We start from the raw sequence: 24,557 nt of genomic DNA, 5'->3' as shown, positions 1-24,557 counted from the left end.
AATCTTTTTAGTTACAGAACAAATAACAGACGTATGATACACTGTAAAGCGCAAGACTAAATTTAGTAATCACGGTAACCATGGTTACAGGTGAATGACGTCTCCGCTTGCTTCACAAACAAACCCAACAGGCAAACGTTCACGAAAGTTATGCAGACAAAAGTTCGCAATGACTTTTGTGACCTGTAATCATAGAATAAGAGGTTCTTGCGATAAGGATGATTTTAACAAAACAGTGATCAGCTGAGGATCCCAGTACTTTTACCCTGGTACGTATCTTCACGAAAATCCGCATTTAGTAAATGCTATTATGGCTTTAATCTATTATAGTATTAATATCCAATCTATTAAGGACGTACGTTTTGTGAATTTCTCGTCTCGGTGGAACTTGCTATCACTTTTTACGAAAAGTTTACTAAAAGACACAGACAGACCCAGAGACACATGCACAGACAGAGACAGACAGACAGACAGAAACACACATACAGAGACACAGAGAAAGACAGAGACACACAGACAGTCCGAGACAGACAGACAGAGACAGACAGTCAGAAACACACAGACAGAAACAGAGAAAGACAGAGACACACTGACATACAGAGACACAGACAGACAGCAGAAATACACAGACAGAGACACTGAGAAAGACAGACGGAAGCACAGACAGACAGTCAGAAACACACCGACAGAGACACAGAGAAAGACAGAGACACACAGATAGTCCAAGACTGACAGACAGAGACACAGACAGACAGAAACACACAGAGAAAGACAGACACACAGGCAGCCCGAGACAGACAGACAGAGACACAGGCAGACAGTCAGAAACACACAGACAGAGACACACAGACAGTCCAAGACAGACATACAGAGACACAGACAGACATACAGAGACATACAGACAGACCGAGACACACAGATAGACAGACACTGCAAACAGAGAAAGACAGCCAGAGACAGACATGTATCCGTTGATGAGTTCAATATGAGTGTTTGGGACTCTTGGACCCTTTGGTGAAAACTCAGGGAACCTACATTTTTTTACCCTCACTCCCTCTCCTTGTCCGAACCCCTCTTTTTGTCTGATAATGGATAAAGATCTCCGTTTCACCTTATGTTATTATAAGGGAAAAACGAAAAGATGCAATTGATTGGTGATTGATGCTCAATAATTAAGTCTTGTTTCTGCACTTCTTGTGAACTTTAGGTCATCGTGGGAATGTGGTCACATATGGCGAGCTCGTTGTCGATGGAATGATCACATGACTGTAGGTGGTAGTGCAATGTGGTCGTGATGTAATCGCACGACAAGGCGCGATCCTGGTATGACATGGCAGCATGAGAATGCCATGGGTTGTGGCCATGCCAAAGTGCTGCCGGAACCTTCGGACAAACTTGCTGGGGCCTCCGAGGTCAAAAGGACTTTGGACTTGGCCTCGACGGATCCTGGATGGAACGGACGGAACAAGGTGGCCAAATATCGGGCGCGGTTTGACCAGAAGGTCACCGCGAAATATGACATAAAGGCGCTGATCGGACGTGGAAGCTTCAGCAGAGTGGTCCGTGTAGAACATCGTGTGTCCAAGCAACCCTTCGCCATCAAAATGCTGGAAACCCGGAGCAAGGAAGGTCGGGAAGTTTGTGAGGCAGAGCTGGCTGTGCTCCGGCGTGTGCGCCACTCCAATGTGGTGCAGCTTATCGAGGTCTTCGAAACTCCGAACCGGGTCTACATGGTCATGGAGCTGGCAACGGGTGGTGAGCTTTTTGACCGCATCATTGCCAAGGGTTCTTTCACCGAGAGTGATGCAACGCGAGTCCTCCAAATGATCTTGAATGGTCTGCATTACCTGCACAGCCTGGGAATAACTCATCGTGACCTGAAGCCCGAGAACCTTCTGTACTACCACCCAGGTCACGACTCCAAAATCCTCATCACGGATTTTGGGCTCGCAAGTGCACGAAGAAAGAGTGACGACATGACTATGACGACCACCTGTGGCACACCTGAATACATTGCGCCTGAGGTGCTGCTGCGCAAACCATACACGTGCGCCGTGGACATGTGGGCACTCGGAATCATCTCGTACATCCTTCTGAGTGGCACCATGCCCTTTGAGGATGAAAACCACAGTCGTCTCTACCGGCTCATCCTGCGTGGCAGGTACAGCTACTCCGGAGAGGTATGCTGTCATTAATGGGGTAGTAATGTGGGATATGATGGGAACAGCAAAGTCCGTGTGGATTTTATACTTTCAACATTGGTGTAACAAGACCTTTCAGCTCTCTGCATTTCCAAAAAAACCTTGACACTTTATTACTCAACCTGAGGTCAATTAAAATACAACAACAACAACAACAACAGGCATTTTAAGGCCATTTTCCCTGCAAGAGCGGGGGTTAGCCTTGCGGTCCCCATGACAATCTTCTCCATTTTGCCCTATTTTCTGCATCTCTCCTTGTTAACCCCCTTGCCCGCATTTCTTCTTCCACCATCTTTAGCCAAGTCTTTCTCGGTCTTCCCCGTCCTCCACTTCCTTCTACATTAATTTCCATCACTCTTCTCAACCAGTCACTTTCATCCTTCCTCAACACATGACCAAACCATCTCAACCTGTTCATCTTCACAGCATCCATCACAGGCTCTATCCCCATCATCTTTCGCAATTCATCATTTGTCTTCCTCTCTCTCAACGATACTCCGCACATCCATCGAACCATTCGCATTTCCACCCTTTCCAGCCTTCGTTGCTGCTCTACGTTCATTACCCATGTCTCGCTCCCATAGGTCAATTAAAATTATAACTAATATTTAGGTTATAATTACTCCCTCCAGGGAGTAATGCATTCACTCGTGTCCGTGTGTGTGTGTGTGTGTGTGTGTTCGTGTGTTTGTGAACAAGATATCTAGAAAGGTTCTGAACGGATTTCGATGAAAGTTGGTGGGATGATTGCCCTTGGGATGAGGAAGAATTGGTTAGTTTTTGGTGAAGCTCAGGATATTATTCCGGATCCAGGAATTTTTTGAAGGATTTTTTTTACTATTGGAAGATAGGGCTCAGCAGCGGCCACCCACGGCGGGAGTATGCGCTCTACTGAGTGGCGTTCTAGTTTTGATTGTCTTCCTCTTGTACATACAAGTTGATCATTGTAATTGACCACATGTCAGATCATCACAGCAGCAAGTTAACCTTCTCATCCAGTCTGTTTTTCCTCTTGCCTAATGCTGTTCCATTTGACATAATTTATTAGCACTTGGCATGACGCCACAAAGCTACTGTCTAGTTAGAGGGGCAAAATGATCACCAAGTCATGCCATCCCCGGTTAATTACAATTCAATTTCGCACCGCTATCTCATGTGATCCTCCATCCTTATCCATAATTTTTTTTTATCCGCATTACCCGACCTATTCTAACTCTCTTACTTGCAGGTAACCATGTTCGGCTCCTCCATCCCCAAATCTCTTTTACCTCTACTTTTCATTAATTTTATCGTCAATCCAACTGCTGCCCCATTGTCAATTCACACATACTATCCATTGCTTCACTCTTCCAAGAGTTTCAATGTTGTATAGGAAATATATATATACAGTCACGTGAAAAAGAAAGTACACCCCATGTAAAGTTTTGACTTTTTCAACATATTTCAACATACAGCTATTTGATCTTCATTTCAACAATATTGACAGATAAAGGTGATATAATATAACAAATATCATGAAACATTTACATTTTGTAGTCCATTGTATAATTTAAATAAACATAAATGCAAATTTCGCATGTGGAAAAAGTAAGTACACCCTTGGCTCTAATAGGTGGTATTGCCCCCTTTGGCAGAAACAACCTCAAGTAGGTGTTTCTTATAACTGTCTACCAGTCTCTGACATCGACTGGGAGAAATTTTTGCCCACTCCTCCATGTAGAATTCTTTCAGCTGTGCGATGTTTGAGTGGTTTCTTGCATGCACAGCTCGTTTCAAATCCCCCCCCCCCCCCCCACAACATCTCGATGGGATTTAGATCCGGGCTTTGACTTGGCCATTCCAGAACCCTCCATTTCATTCTTTTCAGCCATTCCTTGGTGGATTTACTGGTATGTTTTGGGTCATTGTCATGTTGCAAGGTCCACCTTCGGTTGAGCTTCAACTTTCCGACAGATGGCCTCACATTATCCTCAAGCACCCTCTGGTACAATGAAGAATTCATAGTGGATTATATGACGGTGAGCTGCCCAGGCCCTGATGCAGCAAAGCTGCCCCAAACCATAATATTTCCACCACCATGCTTTACAGTTGGTATCAGGTTCTTGTGGTCAAATGCTGTTTTTGTTTTTCACCAAACATGTCTTCTGGTACTGTGGCCAAATAGCTCTACCTTTGACTCATCTGTCCAGAGCACATTGTTCCAGAAGTGCTGGTCTTTGCCGAGGTGTTCATTGGCAAACTTTAGTCTTGCCCTGATGTTCTTTCTGGACAGCAAAGGTTTCCTCCTGGCACACCTCCAATGTAGATCAAATTTGTGCAGCCTCTTTCTAATGGTGGACTCATGCACTTTGACATCAACAGTGGCAAGAGCTACCTGTAGGTCCCGTGATGACATTCTGGGGTTCTGAGAGACTTCTTTCAGTATCTTGCGGTCTGCTCTCGGGCTGAACTTGCTGGGGCGGCCTGGCCTGAACAAGTTGGCAGTTGTTTGGAATCTTCTCCACTTGTAGATGATCTTCCGGACAGTCGAATGATTGATTTCAAATTGTTTGGAGATCTTTTTAAATCCCTTCCCAGATTCGTAGGCATCTATAACATTCTTTCTGAAGGCCTCAAAGAGCTCTTTTGATCTAGGCATGGTGACGCCGCACACTTCAACAACAAAGAGCAAACCAAACTAAATGTCTGAGGTTTAAATAAGACAGGTTCCTCCAAGATCCTCTCTGACGGTGTTCTAATCATTTGCACCTGAGCTGGTGCACCTGATTCTAATTTTAGGTATTTGAAGTAGTAATAACTGTTGGGGTGTACTTACTTTTTCCACATGCGAAATTTGCATTTATGTTAATTTAAATTATACAATGGACTACAAAATGTAAATGTTTCATGATATTTGTTATATTATATCACCTTTATCTATCAATATCGTTGAAATGAAGATCAAATAGCTGTATGTTGAAATATGTTGAAAAAGTCAAAACTTTACATGGGGTGTACTTACTTTTTCACGTGACTGTAATTGATGAGATGGTGACCAACGATCGTCACATATATCATCAGATATGAAAAGTAAAGTTTACCATGATCTGTGAAGAAGCAGTCACATGACCCTTGAAATGCACAACAACACAACAACAACATGCATTTTAAGGCCATGTTCCCTGCTAGAGCGGGGGTTAGCCTTGCGGTCCCCATGACAATCTTCTCCATTTTGCCCTATTTTCTGCATCTCTCCTTGTTAACCCCCTTACCCGCATTTCTTCTTCCACCATCTTTAGCCAAGTCTTTCTCGGTCTTCCCCGTCCTCTACTTCCTTCTACATTAACTTCTATCACTCTTCTCAACCAGTCACTTTCATCCTTCCTCAATACATGACCAAACCATCTCAACCTGTTCCTCTTCACAGCATCAATCACAGGCAATATTCCCATCATCTTTCGCAATTCATCATTTGTCTTCCTCTCTCTCAACGATACTCCGCACATCCATCGAACCATTCACATTTCCACCCTTTCCAGCCTTCGTTGCTGCTCTACGTTCATTACCCATGTCTCGCTCCCATAAATCATAACACTTCTCACACATGCAGCATACACCTTTCCCTTCAGCTTCAGCGACACTCTCCTCCTCATCAGCACGCCACTCAGTTCCCGAAACTTCTTCCATGCACAGCTCACTCGAGCAACCGTTGCCGAGTCTGATCCACCTTCTCCATTCAGCATGTCTCCGAGGTAGCAAAATGTTTTCACACCTTCCAGCTTCACGCCGTCTCCAAGATCCAACTCAACATTTCCTCCATCTGCAGCTCCCTCTGTGCACACCTTACATTTGAATGTAGCTGCCACACTGGTTAATGACCCTCTCAGACCACTACATTTTTGATGAACCCACTCAGCACACATTGTACATTGAATGGAGTTCACTCCGACACCCTTCCTGCACACAGCACACGGCCACTTCCCAGTTCTTTCCACCTCACCACATGCTTTACCACTTGCCATCACCTTTGTCTTTCCGATATTCACCTTCAGACCTTTTGTCTCCATACATTCCTTCCACTTGTTCATCTTTTCCTTCAGTCCATCCATACTTTCCGCAATCAACACCAGATCATCTGCATACAACAACTCCCACGGTAAACCCTCCTTTACGGTCTGAGCCAGCACCTCCATCACAGCTACAAATAGTAGTGGACTTAGTACCGACCCCTGATGCACTCCCACCTTCACCTCAAACTCACCACTGTTCCCGTTGTAGAAGAATTTTGTGTGATGACTCACAGGACTCCAATGACCGGACACAGGTTTACAAAAGGTCTGGTTTATTAACTGGTTATTCACTTCATTCCATTTACCAAATAATACCGCATAATATAATGGATCAGGTTAACTCTTTTCCAATGTCCTTCTCGTTCGGCTGATGTTCCTCCGCCATTCCCGTCGGGCAGAGGTTCTGATGATGGGCGCTCGTTCGCTCCGTCGAGCAGGAGTTATCGTGGCAAGTCCTCTTCGACTCCACGTTTGCTCTCGTTTATATTGGACAAACTGGAGTTAATCCCCTGTCCGCTGAAGGTTAATCCTTTCTCCGCTAATGCCCCGAGGTCATGCATGCACTGAGTCCTGGCATCAGCTCGCTCCCCTCCTGCTGTGATTTCCGTTTACCAAACGATAGGGGGGTGCTTCAGCCAGGGGCTGTGACCAGGTGGACAAGAGATTATCATGTTCGGGCGCATTCCTGACTCATTTACAAACTCGTCTTTCACAGAGTTTGCATGTAAAATGTATCTGCTTTGTTACCAGGTTAATTAATAAGTTACCAGTGCCAATTAATAAGTTACACTGAGTTACACTTCCACAATTCCCTCATCTTTTTGTTTTTTGTTTATATTAACCATTAATCTAAACATCAATATAAGTAAACAATCACTCACTACAAGTAAACATCATTACAAGTATAAGTAAATAATCAATCACTACAAGTAAACATCATTACAAGTATAAGTAAATAATCAATCACTTTGGTAATCAAATTCCCTTGGGCATACACCGTCATCCTGCAAGAATCACAAAACATTTCGTTGGTCATTGACTCCTTCCATATCGTTCAATCTATTGCATTTGCATCACAAATATATTTTCAAAAACAACACTTCACCATCACCAAGATACAACAATTTCACTTCATTTTCAAGTTTTGTAAAGCATCTGCACCATCTGGTAAAAAAACGTTTGCCTCCACACAAATGTTGACTTTGTTTGAAAGGAAGGGCTGATCACTTATGTTTGAATCCTGGTATGAAACATTTTCTCCTAATGTCTTCATAGCTCCTGCACTACTTTGTGTAGGATTTCGCTGTTGTGGTAACATTGCGGAGTCATAGACTGACCCTGCTCTCCTTGTAGCATTCTTGCCACTTTTTGCTGTAAACCATAGTAATTCCTGAACACGGCCTTCACCCAGTTGTAGTCGACTTGCCTCCTCCCTCATTGTGAGTGGGCAGCAAGTATTGGTGTGACGTTGATTGGCCAGCAAGATGTGGAACAGGGATGCCGGATGCATCCACAATGATGTTGGGACCATGGTGTTCAGGTCATTCATGGTCCTTACCAGGAGCAACCAGCAGAATCGTGCACAGCTGTTGTGACAAGGGCACAGCCGTTTTTTGCAGCTCCATGCTGGTTCCCCGGACGTTGGTGAAGTAATAACATATGTCCCCGCATTTCACAGAGGTTGCAGGTAACATGTCGTTGTCCTGCAACTTCTGATGTGGTGAATGTTCGAAGCCTTCGAACAAGAGTAAGTGATCGCCTTTCTTTCATATGTTGCAGTGTGATCCAGGCAAATGGTCACATAAATTTCCTTGGTGAAGGTAAGCATTCATCTCCAAGTTACACGGGAGAATGTCTTCATCATTCTTTGAGAAAGAGGGTGTATGCCACGATTAACTTCATTTTTTTTTTTAGCCACAAATTTTCTTTCTCGAACTTCTTCCCAATTCCGTTAGCAATCCCTCCAAAATGTGATCTCGTCTTATCCTTATGCTCAGTCACATCTGAATCTGCTTTCCGCACACACTGAATCAGATAGGGTACATCTTACCATGAAATCAGCATAATCATGTATATCTTCCGACAGTTTCACATTCAACAATTTGTTGTTTTTCCTTAACACAAAAAGTTATATTCATTTATATGCGTCACACAAATAATATTCAATCAGGTATGTATTTTATTACTAAACTAAGAATAGCATTGTATATGATTACAATCACAAACGGGAATACCTAATTCCCAACAACAATTTTTTTCAAACCAACAAATTAAACATAATGTATTATTACCATAATTCCTCTCCACTTTTTTTCTTTTCCCTCTTTTTCCTAACAGTGTGTCACTCGTGGTGATATGAGTTCACTGATATTGTAATTGACACAACTCATAACATTGTCGTTATGCCATTATCTTAATTCTACTGTTTCATTTGCAACATCACTTGATTTAATCTTTTAATCTCAGTATTTTTTCATATCATCATAACAATCTTTCTATTTTAGGTCCATATTTGTTTATATTCTTATCAACCTCCTACGGTTTATCAATTTGTTCCAAAACACTGCAACCAAAGGTTTTAACCAAAGCTCTACCAAACTATTTCCAATTTGAACTCAAAATGCTAATTAAACAACAATTCAAAGAATTAACTTCAATGGGTCAACAAACTCATTTTATAAACAGATCTAATTTTCCCATCCAATAATTTTCCTTGCCAAATGTCATATTGCAACACTTTAATAAACCTTCGAAAAATGTCTCCCAAATCAATAAATTCCCTTTTTACTTCCCAAATACTCATCTGTAAATTACATATTCAATTACAGTTTTTCCCTATTTGTTCGGCCTAAATGGCCACTGAAGTGGCTGCCAACATGCAGTACCGTTTTATCTACCAAGCAAGTATTCGTCCACATAAGATCTCTACCAAAATGTTGTTTGTAAAAACAAATCTGGGATTTCTGATTACATGGATGCACACTCTCAGGACATTTCAGGCTGCTTGTTAACAATCCACTACGATTAATTAATTCCTTTACCCACAATCAAATAATTAGTACAAATTGAGGATATTATCCCTATCACATTCATTTATAGATTCATTATGTTGGATCTAAATTTTCTCCCACTGCTGCAAGGAAGAACAATAGCTCTAATAAGTCTTTGTAATATCTCACTTCATTTACCCAGCATCGAAGAATTTATTTACTATCCATTCCCATCTGTTAACCAGTGACTTTGTTTGAACTCCAAAACTTAATTTGATGAATCCCATGTGTATGGTACCACTTATTGAAACCCATACTTTTGTAGAAAATATCCAAGTAAGTGTTTTTTACACCCCCTTAACTGTTGCTCATCCATTTCTATGCACCCAGTGAGTACTACTGACACCAGTATGCCAATATAGGTGTGCGAGATTAACAAATATGTTGCAGGTACACGTAACAGCGCGTTCTGAGTATAAATAACGTAACAGCGCGTTCATGTCTGCCCCTTGGTTTAAGATGCACAATGCATTCCGTTTTAAAACTCACAATTGTTCAAATCAGCAAGATTTTCTTTACTATTTTCCCATATCATCTATGCCTAATACACATCCATACATGCAGCACAATTTATATGCTGATAAAATTCAAGTTTATATATATATATATAAATCCATGAGCAGAGTATTCTGGGAAGTCAGTGTAAGACCTCTCCCAAATTTGGATAATTTTGTACTCCCTCATTTCTTTTTATGAAGCTCATATCCATAAATAGCTATTATTCTCATATAAATTCTATCAAAAATGGAATCCCCAAATTACTCACAATTTTACTATTTAATTAATGGCTGCTCATAACCCAGCACATCAAATCTTTATATTCCATCTCCCTTGACAAAAGAGATAATGTTCATAATCAAATTTTATTTCTATTTTATTTTACGGATTCTCTGCATATTCAATCCCATCCACATAAAACTATCCATTTCCAGACAGGCACACTGTCGGTGTCAACAATCTTGTAAGATTGATACACAAAACAATAAAAAACACTAACATTGGCACACAAAAAATACACACACACATGCATTATGCGTATTTGTTTGCATTGGAACTATTTACAGATCAAGATGGGTGTCAATTTTATTTCAATTTCATAAAATTTGTCCTTCAATTTTAGAAATGCTAATACACAAATGGACCAAAAGCTTATTCTTAGAAAACCCCTATGATGTCACATTGAAATTACCCTTTCAGTTCCCACAATAATTTATCCAAATTTGACTACACACCCATTTACATGTCAGTCGACCACTGACTTATCAATCGTGTGGAACAATAGTCCGACATTCCCACCTGATCATCATGTGACCCTTGTCCCTTGGTTTAAAATTTGCAAAGCAATTGTTCCAACTTTGTAAATTTAAAATTGTGTGCCCAACATAAAAGATCCAATTTCGGCATTTGATCAATTAATTATCAATTTGCTTACAAGCAAAAGAAAAAATGAATAATTCTTGCTCCGAAAACTTTTCAGACCCAAGAATCATCGTCAGTTATTCATGTTTGTCCAGTAATCTAATTTGTTGAGGCCAATCGTCATTTGGGATTTGTCGCAATGAAGGCCTAATCATTGTCTGAGGTATCGGTCAGCACTGGTACCCTTGATCTTGGTTTCTTTGTCCTTGGTTTCTTTGTCCTTGGTTTCCCTGTCGAAATTGTCTTCTGCTCAGATATGGGCATCTCCTTATCCAGTGTCCCATCTCTCCACAGTTGAAGCACCGGCTTCTGTCGTTACCTGCTCTGTCCACTTGTTGACTTGTCTTTCTGGGCTGCATGTCTGGGTCTTTGGGTTGCCATTCTGACCTCTGGTTATCTCCTGATTCATAGTTGTTGTCTGTTGCATTGTTACGTTGTTGCATAGAAAACCTATTGCGTTGGTTCGTAGTCATCAGGGCTTGTGTCTGTAGTTGCATAAATTTTTCGGCATTTATAGCACTGTTCCTGGCCTGAATTCGCTGATGATGCAAAGCATAATTCAATATTTCTTGCATCGGCTTGCCTTCCCAAGCAATACACTGTCTTTCCACTTCACTCTTCAATTTCGGCAACAGACCATTAATAAAAAGGGGTTTTAGGGCATTGTCGATTTGTGCCCGGTCTATTCCCGAATATAGTCGAAAAACATCTCGCAATCTGTCTAAATAATCACTAGCATCCTCTCCTGTTTTCTGTTTGCACGTAACCACTTTATTCCAATCAGTCACGGGCGGCAATTTTTGTATGGCCTCTATTAATTTATTTATCTGTGTCATTTTAGCCTCCGTGGGTATGTCTAATTCTCCATTTACTGCATGTACCCAGTTTGCCTCACTCATTAATGTCTTCAAAGTGGTGGTATTAGGAATTACCCACTTTAAGAGTATTTCTATGTCTCTTATAGTCGGCAATTGTGTTTCCACAATCAATCGTAGCTCTTCTGCGAATTGAAGTGGATCTGTTTTGATTGATGGCATATCGCTCTGTAATGCCTTCAATTGGTGTATTTGCCAAGGTCTATACATCAAATCTGGGCGTTCCTCATTTGCCCCTGGAAATTGCCGTTGCGGGAAATTCATAACGCCACATTGTTCAAAACCTCCCTGTGGGAGAGTCAAGTTTTGAATGTTCATTGGCAGATCATATTGATCGTTGGATAGATTGGCATTCATCACAGAACCCTTACTCCTTGTATGGTGGTATGGGACGTATGTTGAAGTTGTTGCAGCTGGTTGTATTGCTTGCCCACTTTGAGTCGGTTCCTGTCCTCCAGTTGCACCCTCTGGGGTAGTCACCTCAACTGGGGCACTGCTTTCACCTGTCTTCTGTCGGCTAGAGCCAATCGTTTCACTCTGTACTGGCCCTTCGGCAGGTAGAGGTACAGGTACCTGTACTTCCTGTGGCTGATATACACTATTTCGCCGATAGGGTGGAGGAGTTTCCTCTTCTATTTCATTTATCTCATATGACCTTGCGTCTGGGTACAATCTGAACTGGGATCGCTTTCCATTGCTAACTTCAAGAGGCATTTGGGTGGATACCTTTTCCAACCTATGTTGTATCTGCTTCATTTCTTTCTTCACACCCCCCATTTTCGTTTTGGTCTCCCTGTCTCTAGACTCGATGTCCCAGTAATAAAATGGTTTCCAATCCACCTTCAACTTCTGTCTGTCTCTTGCTTCTAATTCTTCTCTGAGTGTTTCCAATGTGTTCCTGTCAAACGTGCCATCCTTGGGGAATTCCTTCTTTCTCCCTTTTGTCCATTCATGCCAAGATTCCAAATCTTTAAGTGAATGTGGACCATATTGCTGATACATGTGGTTGACGCAAGTGCCTCTTTGGGACAAGTCTAGCTGACCTTGTTTGCCCTTGCAGACTCCATTTCCCATTTTGCCTGTATGTGAATACCACTCAATATTCCCTCAATGTACCAGGTAGATTACTAGGATCTGCGCTTTGGAATGCACCTGTACACACCTGTACTATATGTCCTATAAATAAAATCTACTGGAGTTTGTTCCACCTTTTATCAAAGTAACGTTGGATGCGTTGTAGCTTGTTCCAGGTTCCTCTAAAGCTTCACTCGTACCTCCAGGAAGGATCTCTCCACCTGTTCACACGGTGATTTCCAGAAAATCTCCCTCAGCTGTGGCTTTGCACAATCCAATCTCACAGATCAGTATTTGCAGATGAGCCGGAGGGTCAGTATGAAATGGGTGAATCCTCAGGTGTCCGCTCTGTTGACGGGGAAATCACACAATGGTAACCGCACATATATATCTGTATATAAACTCACCACCTTGCTCAATTTTCCCAGGTTGTCTCCACATTGTTAATATCTCGCAAAGATATCAAAGCTTCTTTCTTGAGACCGCATTTTCATCAATCAAACAATCAATATATTCAATTCAATTTATTCAGTTCAATTTATTCAGTTAAATTTATTCAGTTAAATTTATTCAATTAAATTCAATCAATTAGATTCAATCAATTAATAATTCAATCAATTATTCAATTTCAATTAATTCATCAATATTCATCAATAAATCAAATTAATCATTTTGGATGACTCCTTGCATAAGCCCTTTCCCCAATGATGTCAGGACAGGTCCATCCATTGACCGTCACCTCTGGTTCGTACCTCATGTTAATTGATGAATCACCGTCCTGTCCTAGGGTCATATCTGACATATTTCCCCATTTTGCCTGGTCTCCACAAATTTTCTTTGCAACCACTAAAGGCAACCCATCCTTCATTCGTGAGACAGCCAAAATGGATGGCAGATATTAAAGTTCTTTGGGAAAAATATCTCATCATTTTTCTTTTAATAGTACCCAAATCTCTTGGCAATATAAATTTCGTAAAACTCCTGAAATGGGACTGTCAAATTCCTTCAATCATGCTAAATTTTGAAACTCCATCGCTTGTAATACCCAATTTATCCCATAGGGCTTGAAAGTTCTTTCCCAAGTTCATGCAGCATTCTGCATTTGAACCCTATGATATCATTCATAATAATCATCATGATTTTATAGTCATGGTCCTATCATAATCATCTATTTAAACGAACATTTCCTTTATCACCACAGCTATGTGGTATAATCAACAATAGAATAAAACTGTACATAGCAACAGGCTACCTCATGGCCACTTAGTATACCTATTGACAATAAGTCATAACAATATCGAATAATCATTGAACAATTCAAAAATCGCTTCCACTGCTCTAGCCGCAGCATCCGTGATATTTGTTTGCTCATTCACTATTCCTGATTCGTCATCAAGGATCTCCATCATCACACAGCGTACTTAATTCCGCATTTTAATGAGTATTCAACAGGAATTTACGACTCAAAGGAAAAAGAACGAGCAGACCTTTTGCAGGATGATCGTTACAAAAATCGTTACATATATTAAAGTATTTATAATGTCGACAAATCATATCTTAATTCTTACAAGATTTGGTTCTTTGAATAAATCACAGCACCGGGAGAACCAGCTCCAAAAATGGATCTTTGTGTTTATTCAGCACCCTAGTAATTGGTTCTTTGTGTACTAATTACACAGCACCCAGGCCCCGCTCATATGGATCTTTGTGCAGCGCTACACAGCACCTGAGCAAAAGGGGTTTCATCTACATTTTCCCTATCCGGTGTACCATCCGTGATATTTGTTTGCTCATTCACTATTCCTGATTCGTCATCAAGGATCTCCATCATCACACAGCGTACTTAATTCCGCATTTTAATGAGAGTTCAACAGGAATTTACGACTCAAAGGAAAAGAACGAGCAGACATTTTGCAGGACGATAACTGGAATTAGTCGTGAAAATATATCCAAATACACAAAAATACACACCCACACAAATAAACAACATTTATTCCGTTTAACAGAACAAACATTTCCTCTATCATGACATGCATGTCTTCAAAATTATATGACCAAGAGAAAAAAGTAAATTTAATTAAAACTGCGGGCAGTGATAATCCGGGGACCATACCGCTCCATCCTGATTGGACGAGTGCATGCTAGAGTCGTTAACAGCGACAGTCCAGATCCGATTGTTCAAAATTTCAACTCAATCGATCGAAAAATGAACGCAGGGATGCATTTTAAAGGTGCAGTGGCACTAACTGAGTTGCCACGAATATGGCCACGAAATTGCCAATATGGCCATCACAAAATATTTTCCTTAATCAATTGGCTCATAGCATAACCAATCTGTAAGTATTTCATCCGAAGATGTATCTCTGAGGACTTTTAATTAAATAAGTCATTTATAAATCAACGAGTTAATTTATTAAATGATTAATCAATAAATCAATATTTTCCTTGACAGCCACATCACTTGGTCAGTGTCATGTCCAAATATCAGCTTCCTTACTCAAAAGGTGCCTGAGTTAATGTAATGTAATTACTGTAATAAGATTACTGCAATTACTGTAATGATTACTGTAATTACTGTAATTACCGGAACTGTAATTACTGTAATTACCTCAGGTAATTACTGTAATGTAATTACAAATCTCACACTCTTACTATGTCTCTCCGAAAAGATCGACTGGACAACCCTCCCATCTACTTTCTCAACAATCCTCTCCAAGAAGTTCTGTCGCTCAAGATTTTGGGTCTCACTATCTGCCATGATCTTTCTTGGGAAAACCACATTTCCAAGCTGGCCTCCAAAGCCAGTCGCCGACTGGGCATCCTCCATCGTGCGAAGTCCTTCCTCGGCACACCTGAGCTCCTCACCACATACAAGGCTTTCATCCGCAGCTCAATGGAATACTGTTCTCCCCTATGGGCCGGTGCTCCTGCCTCACACCTAGCTCGGCTTCACGCTGTTGAAACCAAAGCTTTCAGAATTATTGGAATCTCCCGCGATGAAGCTATCTCTGAGGGCCTTTCACTCACTCACCGCAGGCAGGTAGGTGGTCTTTCTGTCTTCTACCGACTCCTCTCCGGCCTTGCACCCCCAGCTCTCTCTGTGCTCTGTCCCCCAAATATTCCTACAGGTCGCACAAGATCTGCCAGCAACCCTCTGATGGTTAAACTGCCGAAATCTCGGCTCTCTGCTCACCTTCACTCTTTCATTCCTCTTTTCTCCCGCCTCTGGAACAAACTCCCTCACTCCCTTCAATCCCACTCCTCCCTCCAGGTCTTTAAAACAGCTGTTCACCACCATCTCTTATCTTCCCCCATCCAAAACCTTGATCTTTTCTACCCCCGCTAATTCACCCCAGATCCACCTTGTTTGAAATTCCAACTTCTTTCCTGGAAGTCCTGGCAGTGTCCATATGTTTTATACCTCTCCCACCGCCCCCTTCCCACGCCCCCCCCCCCCCCCCCCAAAGCCCTCGCCCTCTCTCAGATCTCTCGATGTCTCCATGTCTCTCGGTCCCTGCTCTCAAATGTTGTGTTTGTGTCCTTCCCCCTCTCTCCCCATCTTGTCTACCGCTCCCTATGTTATATGTTTTTTGTGTCGGTTTGTCTTTCTGTGTGATTAATGTTCGCTCTTTCACGAGCCTCGACCTTGTATACAAAAAAAAAAAAAAAAAAAAAAAAAAAAAAAACTGTAATTTAATAAGAAATGTAATTAATTAAATAAGTACTTCATTAATCGCTCATAATTAAATAACTCGTGAATTCTTATCCGATTTATTTAATATTTGAGTGTCCCCAAAACGTTGGAGCAAAACGTTGCAACAACGAAAGTGAAACGTTGTAGATTATCCCAATGGATAATCCCAATGAATCACAATGCAATCCCATTAAAATCCCATTAAAATCCCATTAAAATCCCATATCTTGTCACCCTTTGCATTGTTGAAAGCAATTAATTCCATAACTCAATATTACCTCTATTTATATATACTAGGGCGTGCCCGCACGTACGTGCTTGCCCGTACGTGCTTGCAAAAAAAAACAACATGCGTGCAAGCAACAACAAAAACTTTGAAACCACGTGGCAGTAACGACCACAGAACCCCCCTTCTATTTACATGCAATGGTTTGGTCCATTCGCAAAGCCAAAGCGAACGACCACAGAACCCCCCCTCTATTTACATGAAATGGTTTGGTTCATTCGCAGAGCCAAAGCGAACGGCTTGGGAGTACGGTGACCATACCTTGGGACCCACTTGTCCGATTAATTTCAAACCTTGACAAATTTTCCATTCCTTCCCTTCCTGATCTTTCGATGTAGGGCTGGGTTCTTTTTTTAGGATCATGTTGCATCGAGCATTATTTTCCAAAACAGTGTGAACATTAAACCACACCAAAACCTCTGACATCCCACCATTAACACCTATTGTAAGCGTGCCGAATCAGTAAGCATCACCCCTTCTATGAGCCTCGACCAGAGGGTGGTTGTTACTCACAAACACTCGTCGCTAGCTGTTCCATTGTCTGCCGATTCCCACTCTGCTGTTTTTGTCTCATAATCACCAAGCAAGAACAGTACACATTTCCTGTAATTATCTCTCATAATCAGGATAAATTTGGAACAGCCCTTAAACTAACACCAAGCAGATCAATTTTTATATTTAGGTTGAGGTTTCACACAAACTGGTTAACTAAATAATACAGAATTATTATTATTATTATTATATCTCCGCCTTGGTGAACAGTTTATGTTTTGTATCCCACTGATAGGCCGGATCTGGATTCGGACCTGAACCAAAAATGGAATCGGCGTGTTTTTGTCACTTTTTTTTTTTTTTGAATAATATTAAAATAATAACATTAATAAGTATATTATGTTAAATATCATGTATATCGCTTTTCACCCGATCTCTTTATGGTGAAGAATCACTTTAAACAATTCTCGTAGCCAGATTCGCACCTGGGTCTTCACCAAAATCCAATCATTTCGTCGTGTCACCCATGCTATTTATCTGGCAAATTTCGTTAAAAAAACACACAGCACTGGTTCCGTGTCACCCATGCTATTTATCTGGCAAATTTCGTTAAAAAAAACAACAGCACTGGTTCCATGTCACCCATGCTATTTATCTGGCAAATTTCGTTAAAAAAAAACAACAGCACTGGTTCCGTGTCACCCATGCTATTTATCTGGCAAATTTCGTCAAAAAAAAAACAACAGCACTGGTTCCGTGTCACCCATGCTATTTATCTGGCAAATTTCGTTAAAAAAAACACACAGCACTGGTTCCGTGTCACCCATGCTATTTATCTGGCAAATTTCGTCAAAAAAAAACAACAGCACTGGTTCCGTGTCACCCATGCTATTTATCTGGCAAATTTCGTTAAAAAAAACACACAGCACTGGTTCCGTGTCACCCATGCTATTTATCTGGCAAATTTCGTTAAAAAAAACAACAGCACTGGTTTTGTTTCCTGGAAGCGTCCTGCAAAACGCTTTGCTTCTCGCAAAACGTCCGCCAATGGGAAGTAAAGGGAGGGAAAAGGAGCGGGAGGAAGAGACAGGGTGCCGGAATGGACATGAGGGACAATGAGGGACAGTGAGGGAGTGTTGGTATGCAATTTTTTATCCAATCGCCATCTTTCACAGTAATTCTGGACCGGCATGAGGGGGGGTTGTCTGTCATGAATTTATTTGTTGATCGAACGAGGTTTAGGCATGGCGGGAAAACTGAAAAAAAATTATTTATTTAAAACGGGTGTACACGATTGTACACGTGTACGGACCTTACCGAACCGACAAACAAATCGCTTCATGGTGCCCTTCATGAGCCGACTTGCCTGCAGACCAGAGTAAGGCTTTTAATACCCAGCGTATACTGTACATATACTCGCAAGCCCACGAATAATTAGAATCATTTAAAACGTTCCATCCTGATTTTACCTATGGACAATCACAAGTCCTACACACCAAATCCTTCATGTATATACACATAACTATTCCCAAGTTCGTAAATCATACTGGACCAAAAACAAGACACACTTACCTTTTAAAGACTTGTTTGTGTCCAGTTGATGTCAGCGGTGCCTCCAAATTGTAGAAGAATTTTGTGTGATGACTCACAGGACTCCAATGACCGGACACAGGTTTACAAAAGGTCTGGTTTATTAACTGGTTATTCACTTCATTCCATTTACCAAATAATACCGCATAATATAATGGATCAGGTTAACTCTTTTCCAATGTCCTTCTCGTTCGGCTGATGTTCCTCCGCCATTCCCGTCGGGCAGAGGTTCTGATGATGGGCGCTCGTTCGCTCCGTCGAGCAGGAGTTATCGTGGCAAGTCCTCTTCGACTCCACGTTTGCTCTCGTTTATATTGGACAAACTGGAGTTAATCCCCTGTCCGCTGAAGGTTAATCCTTTCTCCGCTAATGCCTCGAGGTCATGCATGCACTGAGTCCTGGCATCAGCTCGCTCCCCTCCTGCTGTGATTTCCGTTTACCAAACGATAGGGGGGTGCTTCAGCCAGGGGCTGTGACCAGGTGGACAAGAGATTATCATGTTCGGGCGCATTCCTGACTCATTTACAAACTCGTCTTTCACAGAGTTTGCATGTAAAATGTATCTGCTTTGTTACCAGGTTAATTAATAAGTTACCAGTGCCAATTAATAAGTTACACTGAGTTACACTTCCACACCGTCCTTCGTCCTTACAGCTGTGCGTGCTCTTTTGTACATTGCCATCACGACTCTGATCAACCATTCCTCCACTCCTAACTTCCTCAATGCCCATGTCAATACTTTGCGTGGAACCTTATCGAATGCTTTCTCCAGATCAACAAACGCAAAAAACAACTTCTTCCTCTTATCCATGTACTTCTCCTGCAACTGCCTCACAATGAAAAGCGCATCTGTCGTTCCTCTTCCTGGCATAAATCCAAACTGCATTTCGTCGATCTTCACTTTCTTCCTTATCCTCCTCTCCAACACCCTTTCCAATACCTTCATTCCATGCTCCAATAACTTTATCGCTCGGTACGAGCCACACTCCAGAGGGTCACCTTTCCCCTTGTATAGAGGGACGAGGGTACTCAGTTCCCAATCCACTGGAATGCGGCCTTCTTTCACCACCAGATTACAGATCTCTGTCATTCTCTTCACACCCCAACTTCCTGCTGCCTTCAACATATCTCCCACAACTCCCGTCAGCCCTCCCGCTTTTCCACTCTTCATTGCTTTTATCGCTTCCTCAACTTCCTTCTCAGTTATCTTCTCTGCCGGTCCTAAAACTGGGTTACTCTCTATGTTACCATCCCATTCATTCTCTGTATTCAACAGCATTTCCATATATCTTTTCCATCTTCCTTTAATTCCATCTGGGTCGACAACGATTTGTCCCACTTCATCCTTCAAGCAACTCACCCCCATCACATCACACCTCTCTTTCGCTATGTGCTTTGCAATCCTGAATACTGCTTTCTGACCCTCTTCCGAATCCAAGCGTTCTCCGAACATTTTCCTACATGCCTCCTGCGCCTTTGCTACCTCTTTCTTTGCAGCCTTCCTGGCTGCCTTATAACTTTCATGCTCTGCTGTTTCTGCTCCCGTACCCTTCGCCTTCTGCCACTCTTTGAACTTCTTCCTCTTCTCGTCAATCCTCTTTCCAACCTCAACATCCCACCACCATGTTTCCGAGTGCCTCGGTGGTCCTTTTGTCCATCCACATACCTCACCAACGGCTCCCAACAGACTAGCTTTCATTGACATCCAACCACTTTCAAGCTCAACCACATCATCCTCTACCCTACTCAGCCTCTCTTTTAATGCCTCCCTTACTGTCACCTCTTTCAACCTCCACACCTTCATTCTCGGTTGGTACTTCACCCGCCGAGCTCTTCTCGCACCTTTCACCCTTATGTCGCAGACAACCAAGTGGTGCTGTGAAACAGCCTCCTCCCCCGGGATCACCTTTGTGTCCCGGAGGTGCCCCCTATCTCGCCGACGCACCATCAGGTAGTCAACGGTTGTCGTCGACCCACCTGACGTGTATGTAACAAGCTTATTGTCCTCTTTCTGGAACTGAGTATTACAAATCAACAAATCAGCTCCATCAGCAAACTCCAAAATCCTTTCACCTTCTCCATTTCTCATACCATATCCGTAACCCCCATGAACTCCCTCAAAACCATCCATACTCCTTCCCACATGTCCATTCAGGTCTCCTCCCACCACAACAACTTCCTCATCTTTCACGTTTTCCATCAGCTTCTCTATCGCACACCAGAACTTGTCCTTCTCTTCATCGCTTCGACCAACCTGCGGAGCATATCCCGAGATGACGTTCACCAAGAGCTTTCCAATCATCATTTTCACCATCATCAACCTATCACTCACTCTAGTCACACTCACCACACTGTCTACAAACTCCTCAGAAAACAGGACACCAACACCATTCACGCCCTCCGGGCACCCTTGCTACACAAACTTGTATTTCTGTCCCTGCCTACCCTTCACCATTCTCACACCACTTCCCTTCCATCTCGTCTCTTGCACACAACATATGTCCACTCTTCTTCTGACCAATACTTCCACCACTTCACCTGATCTCCCTGTCATTGTCCCCACATTCCATGTCCCAAACCTCAGAAACCGATCTCCACTTCGGGCTGCACCCTGCCCATATGTACTTGTGATTGTCATGGTTCTCTTTTTGAGGCAATGTTTTTATGGCCGGATGCCCTTCCTGACGCCAACCCTCTTAGTCGTCTCTTACGACACGCAGGGATATGGTGTACCTATTCTGACCAGGGTACACACTGGGAAACGTTTAAAACATGTAAATTCTGGGGGGGGGGGGGGGGGGGGCGTCAGCCTTGAAATGCACTAATCATTAAAAAACGAAAAATAGTGGAAACACAATCCATACATCTATTTAAAGGTAATTTTACTGCTCATCTAACGACACAGCTCATCTGACAGGTGAAAAAAGTTTAAAGAAAAAAGGTTACTACCTTAGCTAACTTTACCAAATATACACCTCCAAATAAACTGCATTATATCATTTAAAACAAGAGCCTGGTGTTGGATTAGTGGTTAGGGTGCTGGCTTGGGATCCTAGGATCCTGGGTTTGAATTCTGGTTGATCGCTGAATTAACGCCGGGGGGTTGACTCAGCCTGTCATCCTTTCAAGGTCAGTAAATTGAGTACCAGCTTGCTGGTAATTCCGTGTGTGTCACAAGAGGCGGCTAACAGGGTTGGCGGCAGGAATGGCATCCGGACCATAAAACATTGCTTCAAAAAGGGGGCCACAGTGCCTGAAAAAGGCCAACCCCTGCTCTGCAGGGAAAAACGGCCTCTAAAAGTGTTTTTTTTTAATGTTATATAGTTAAAACAAGTCGTTGAAGTTGTCGTTGAAGCTGAAGGCAAAGGTGTATGCTGCATGTGTGAGAAGTGTTATGATTTATGGGAGCGAGACATGGATAATGAACGGATAGCAGCAACGAAGGCTGGAAAGGGTGGAAATGCGAATGGTTCGGTGGATGTGCGGAGTATCGTTGGGAGAGAGGAAGACAAATGATGAATTTCGAAAGATGATGGGAATAGAGCCTGTGAAGGATGCTGTGAAGAGGAACAGGTTGAGATGGTTTGGTCATGTGTTGAGGAAGGATGAAAGTGACTGGTTGAGAAGAGTGATGGAAATGAATGTAGAAGGAAGTAGAGGACGGGGAAGACCGAGAAAGACTTGGCTAAAGATGGTGGAAGAAGAAATGTGGGCAAAGGGGTTAACAAAGGGAGATGCAGAAAATAGGGCAAAATGGAGAAGATTGTCATGGGGACCGCAAGGCTAACCCCCGCTCTCGCAGGGAAAATGGCCTTAAAATGCCTGTTGTTGTTGTTGTATATAGTTTAAAACAAGTGATTTTGATCTGTGTGCCTGTACAGCCGTTTAGAGAGCACTTTCCGATTGACAATAAAATAGATTTTGAATATCTAATTTAATTAATACTTGATGATCCAGGTTGATCGAGACAATTGGTGTGTTTTTAACTAAGGCCTTTATAAATTACCATCGGCTACAGTTTAAAAATTACAAGCCCAGAGCTATGGGGAGCCCAGAGAGAGGGGGCAGGTTGAGGGCAGGTCGGGAGCTGGAAAAGCGAAGTGGAGACTGATTAGTGCCTGGAGGGTGGTCATTTGGCATGGAAAGAAATTTGGTGATCTTCCACGAGGTGGTAGGCCCAAAATGTGCTTAAATCAGTTTCCCAGCTGAGCTTTCATAATATCAACCTCACTCCCAAGCAGTACTTCGGACATACAATAAACATGGATTTGAAATCTTCACTGGTGGAATGGAACTAGGTTGCCGAGTTTACCAGCTCCACCCGTTGTGATACCTGCTCACTGAATATTTGCACTGCGCTCCTGTTTCTACTAATACACACTCCAAAAATATTGCTCATTTCAGGTGAACTCATCTCATCTATGAACTCCTGCCATTGATGGGGACTCTGCGAGTAAAAATATAAAATAGGACCATGGGTCCTGAAGTTCACCTGGATCAGGAGCAACAGTCACTCAAACCCTCCCTCTTTGCCCTTCCCCCTCAAACCCACCCCACCACAGACCCCTCAGACCTTGATATTTCTTATGCAGTGAACAAAATTTGTTAAATCACCGGTGATGAAGATTGTAGTCAAGTTTCATCCAAGTCGTGTGTGTCGTGTCAGAGAAGAGAGCAAATACCTACAGTGCATTCAGAAAGTACTCAGACCCCTTCACTTTTTCACATTTTGTTATGTTGCAGCCTTATGCTGAAATCATTTAAATTCATTTTTTCCCTCATCAATCTACACTCAATACCCCAGAATGACAAAGAGAAAACAGGATTTTAGAAAGTTTTGCAAATTTATGAAAAAGAAAAAACTGAAATATCACATTGAAATAAGTATTCAAACTCTTTGCTATGACACTTGAAATTTAGCTCAAGTGCCTCCCATTTCTCTTGATCATCTTTGAGATGTTTCTACACCTTGATTGGAGTCCACCTGTGGTAAATTCAATTGATTGGACATGATTTGGAAAGGCACACACCTGTCTATATAAGGTCTCACAGCTGACGATGCATATCAGAGCAAAAGCCAAGCCATGAGGTCGAAGGAACTGCCTGCAGAGCTCAAAGACAGGATTGTGTCGAGGCACAGATCTGGGGAAGCCTACAAAAAAGTCTCTGCTGCATTGAAGGTTCCCAAGACCACAGTGGCCTCCATAATTCTTAAATGGAAGAAGTTTGGAACAACCAGGACTTTTCTTTTTTTTTGTATACAAGATCGAGGCTCGTGAAAGAGCTAACATTAATCACACAGAAAGATAAACCGACACATAAAACATATAACATGGGGAGCGGTAGACAAGATGGAGCGAGAGGGGGAGGAACAAAAACACAACATCTGAGAGCAGGGACATCGAGAGATCTGTGGGAGGGAGAGGGCTTTGGGGGGGGGGGAGGCATGGGAAGGGGGGGAGGAGGTGGGAGAGGTATAAAACATATGGACACTGCCGGGACTTCCAGGAAAGAAGTTGGAATTTCAAACAAGGTGGATCTGGGGTGAATTAGTGGGGGTAGAAAAGATCAAGGTTTTGGATGGGGGAAGATAAGAGATGGGTGGTGAACAGCTGTTTTAAAGATCTGGAGGGAGGAGTGGGATTGAAGGGAGTGTGGGAGTTTGTTCCAGAGGCGGGAGAAAAGAGGAATGAAAGAGTGAAGGTGGGCAGAGAGCCGAGATTTCGGCAGTTTAACCATCAGAGGGTTGCTGGCAGATCTTGTGCGACCTGTAGGAATATTTGGGGGACAAAGCACAGAAAGAGCTGGGGGATTTAAATTATACAAT

General features: G+C 42.3%; 1 protein-coding gene across 1 annotated transcript in view; it reads left to right on the top strand.

The window, feature by feature from the left end:
- The first annotated feature begins 130 nt into the window (after window positions 1–130).
- The window catches only part of LOC137416046 (serine/threonine-protein kinase H1 homolog), a 25,067-nt gene continuing 640 nt past the window's right edge, over window positions 131–24,557 (top strand). The window contains exons 1-2 of the mRNA XM_078785323.1: window positions 131–269; window positions 1,208–2,180. Of these exons, the coding sequence (XP_078641449.1) occupies window positions 1,326–2,180 (855 nt within the window). The 5' untranslated portion in view covers window positions 131–269; window positions 1,208–1,325. The remainder of the gene's footprint in view (window positions 270–1,207; window positions 2,181–24,557) is intronic.

This window comes from Myxine glutinosa, chromosome 10, assembly GCF_964187855.1.
Source record: "Myxine glutinosa chromosome 10, kmMyxGlut1.1, whole genome shotgun sequence".
In the NCBI taxonomy this organism is placed as follows: Eukaryota; Metazoa; Chordata; class Myxini; order Myxiniformes; family Myxinidae; genus Myxine; species Myxine glutinosa.
Note: the sequence above shows the minus strand (reverse complement) of the source record. Positions and strands in the feature narration are given on the sequence as shown.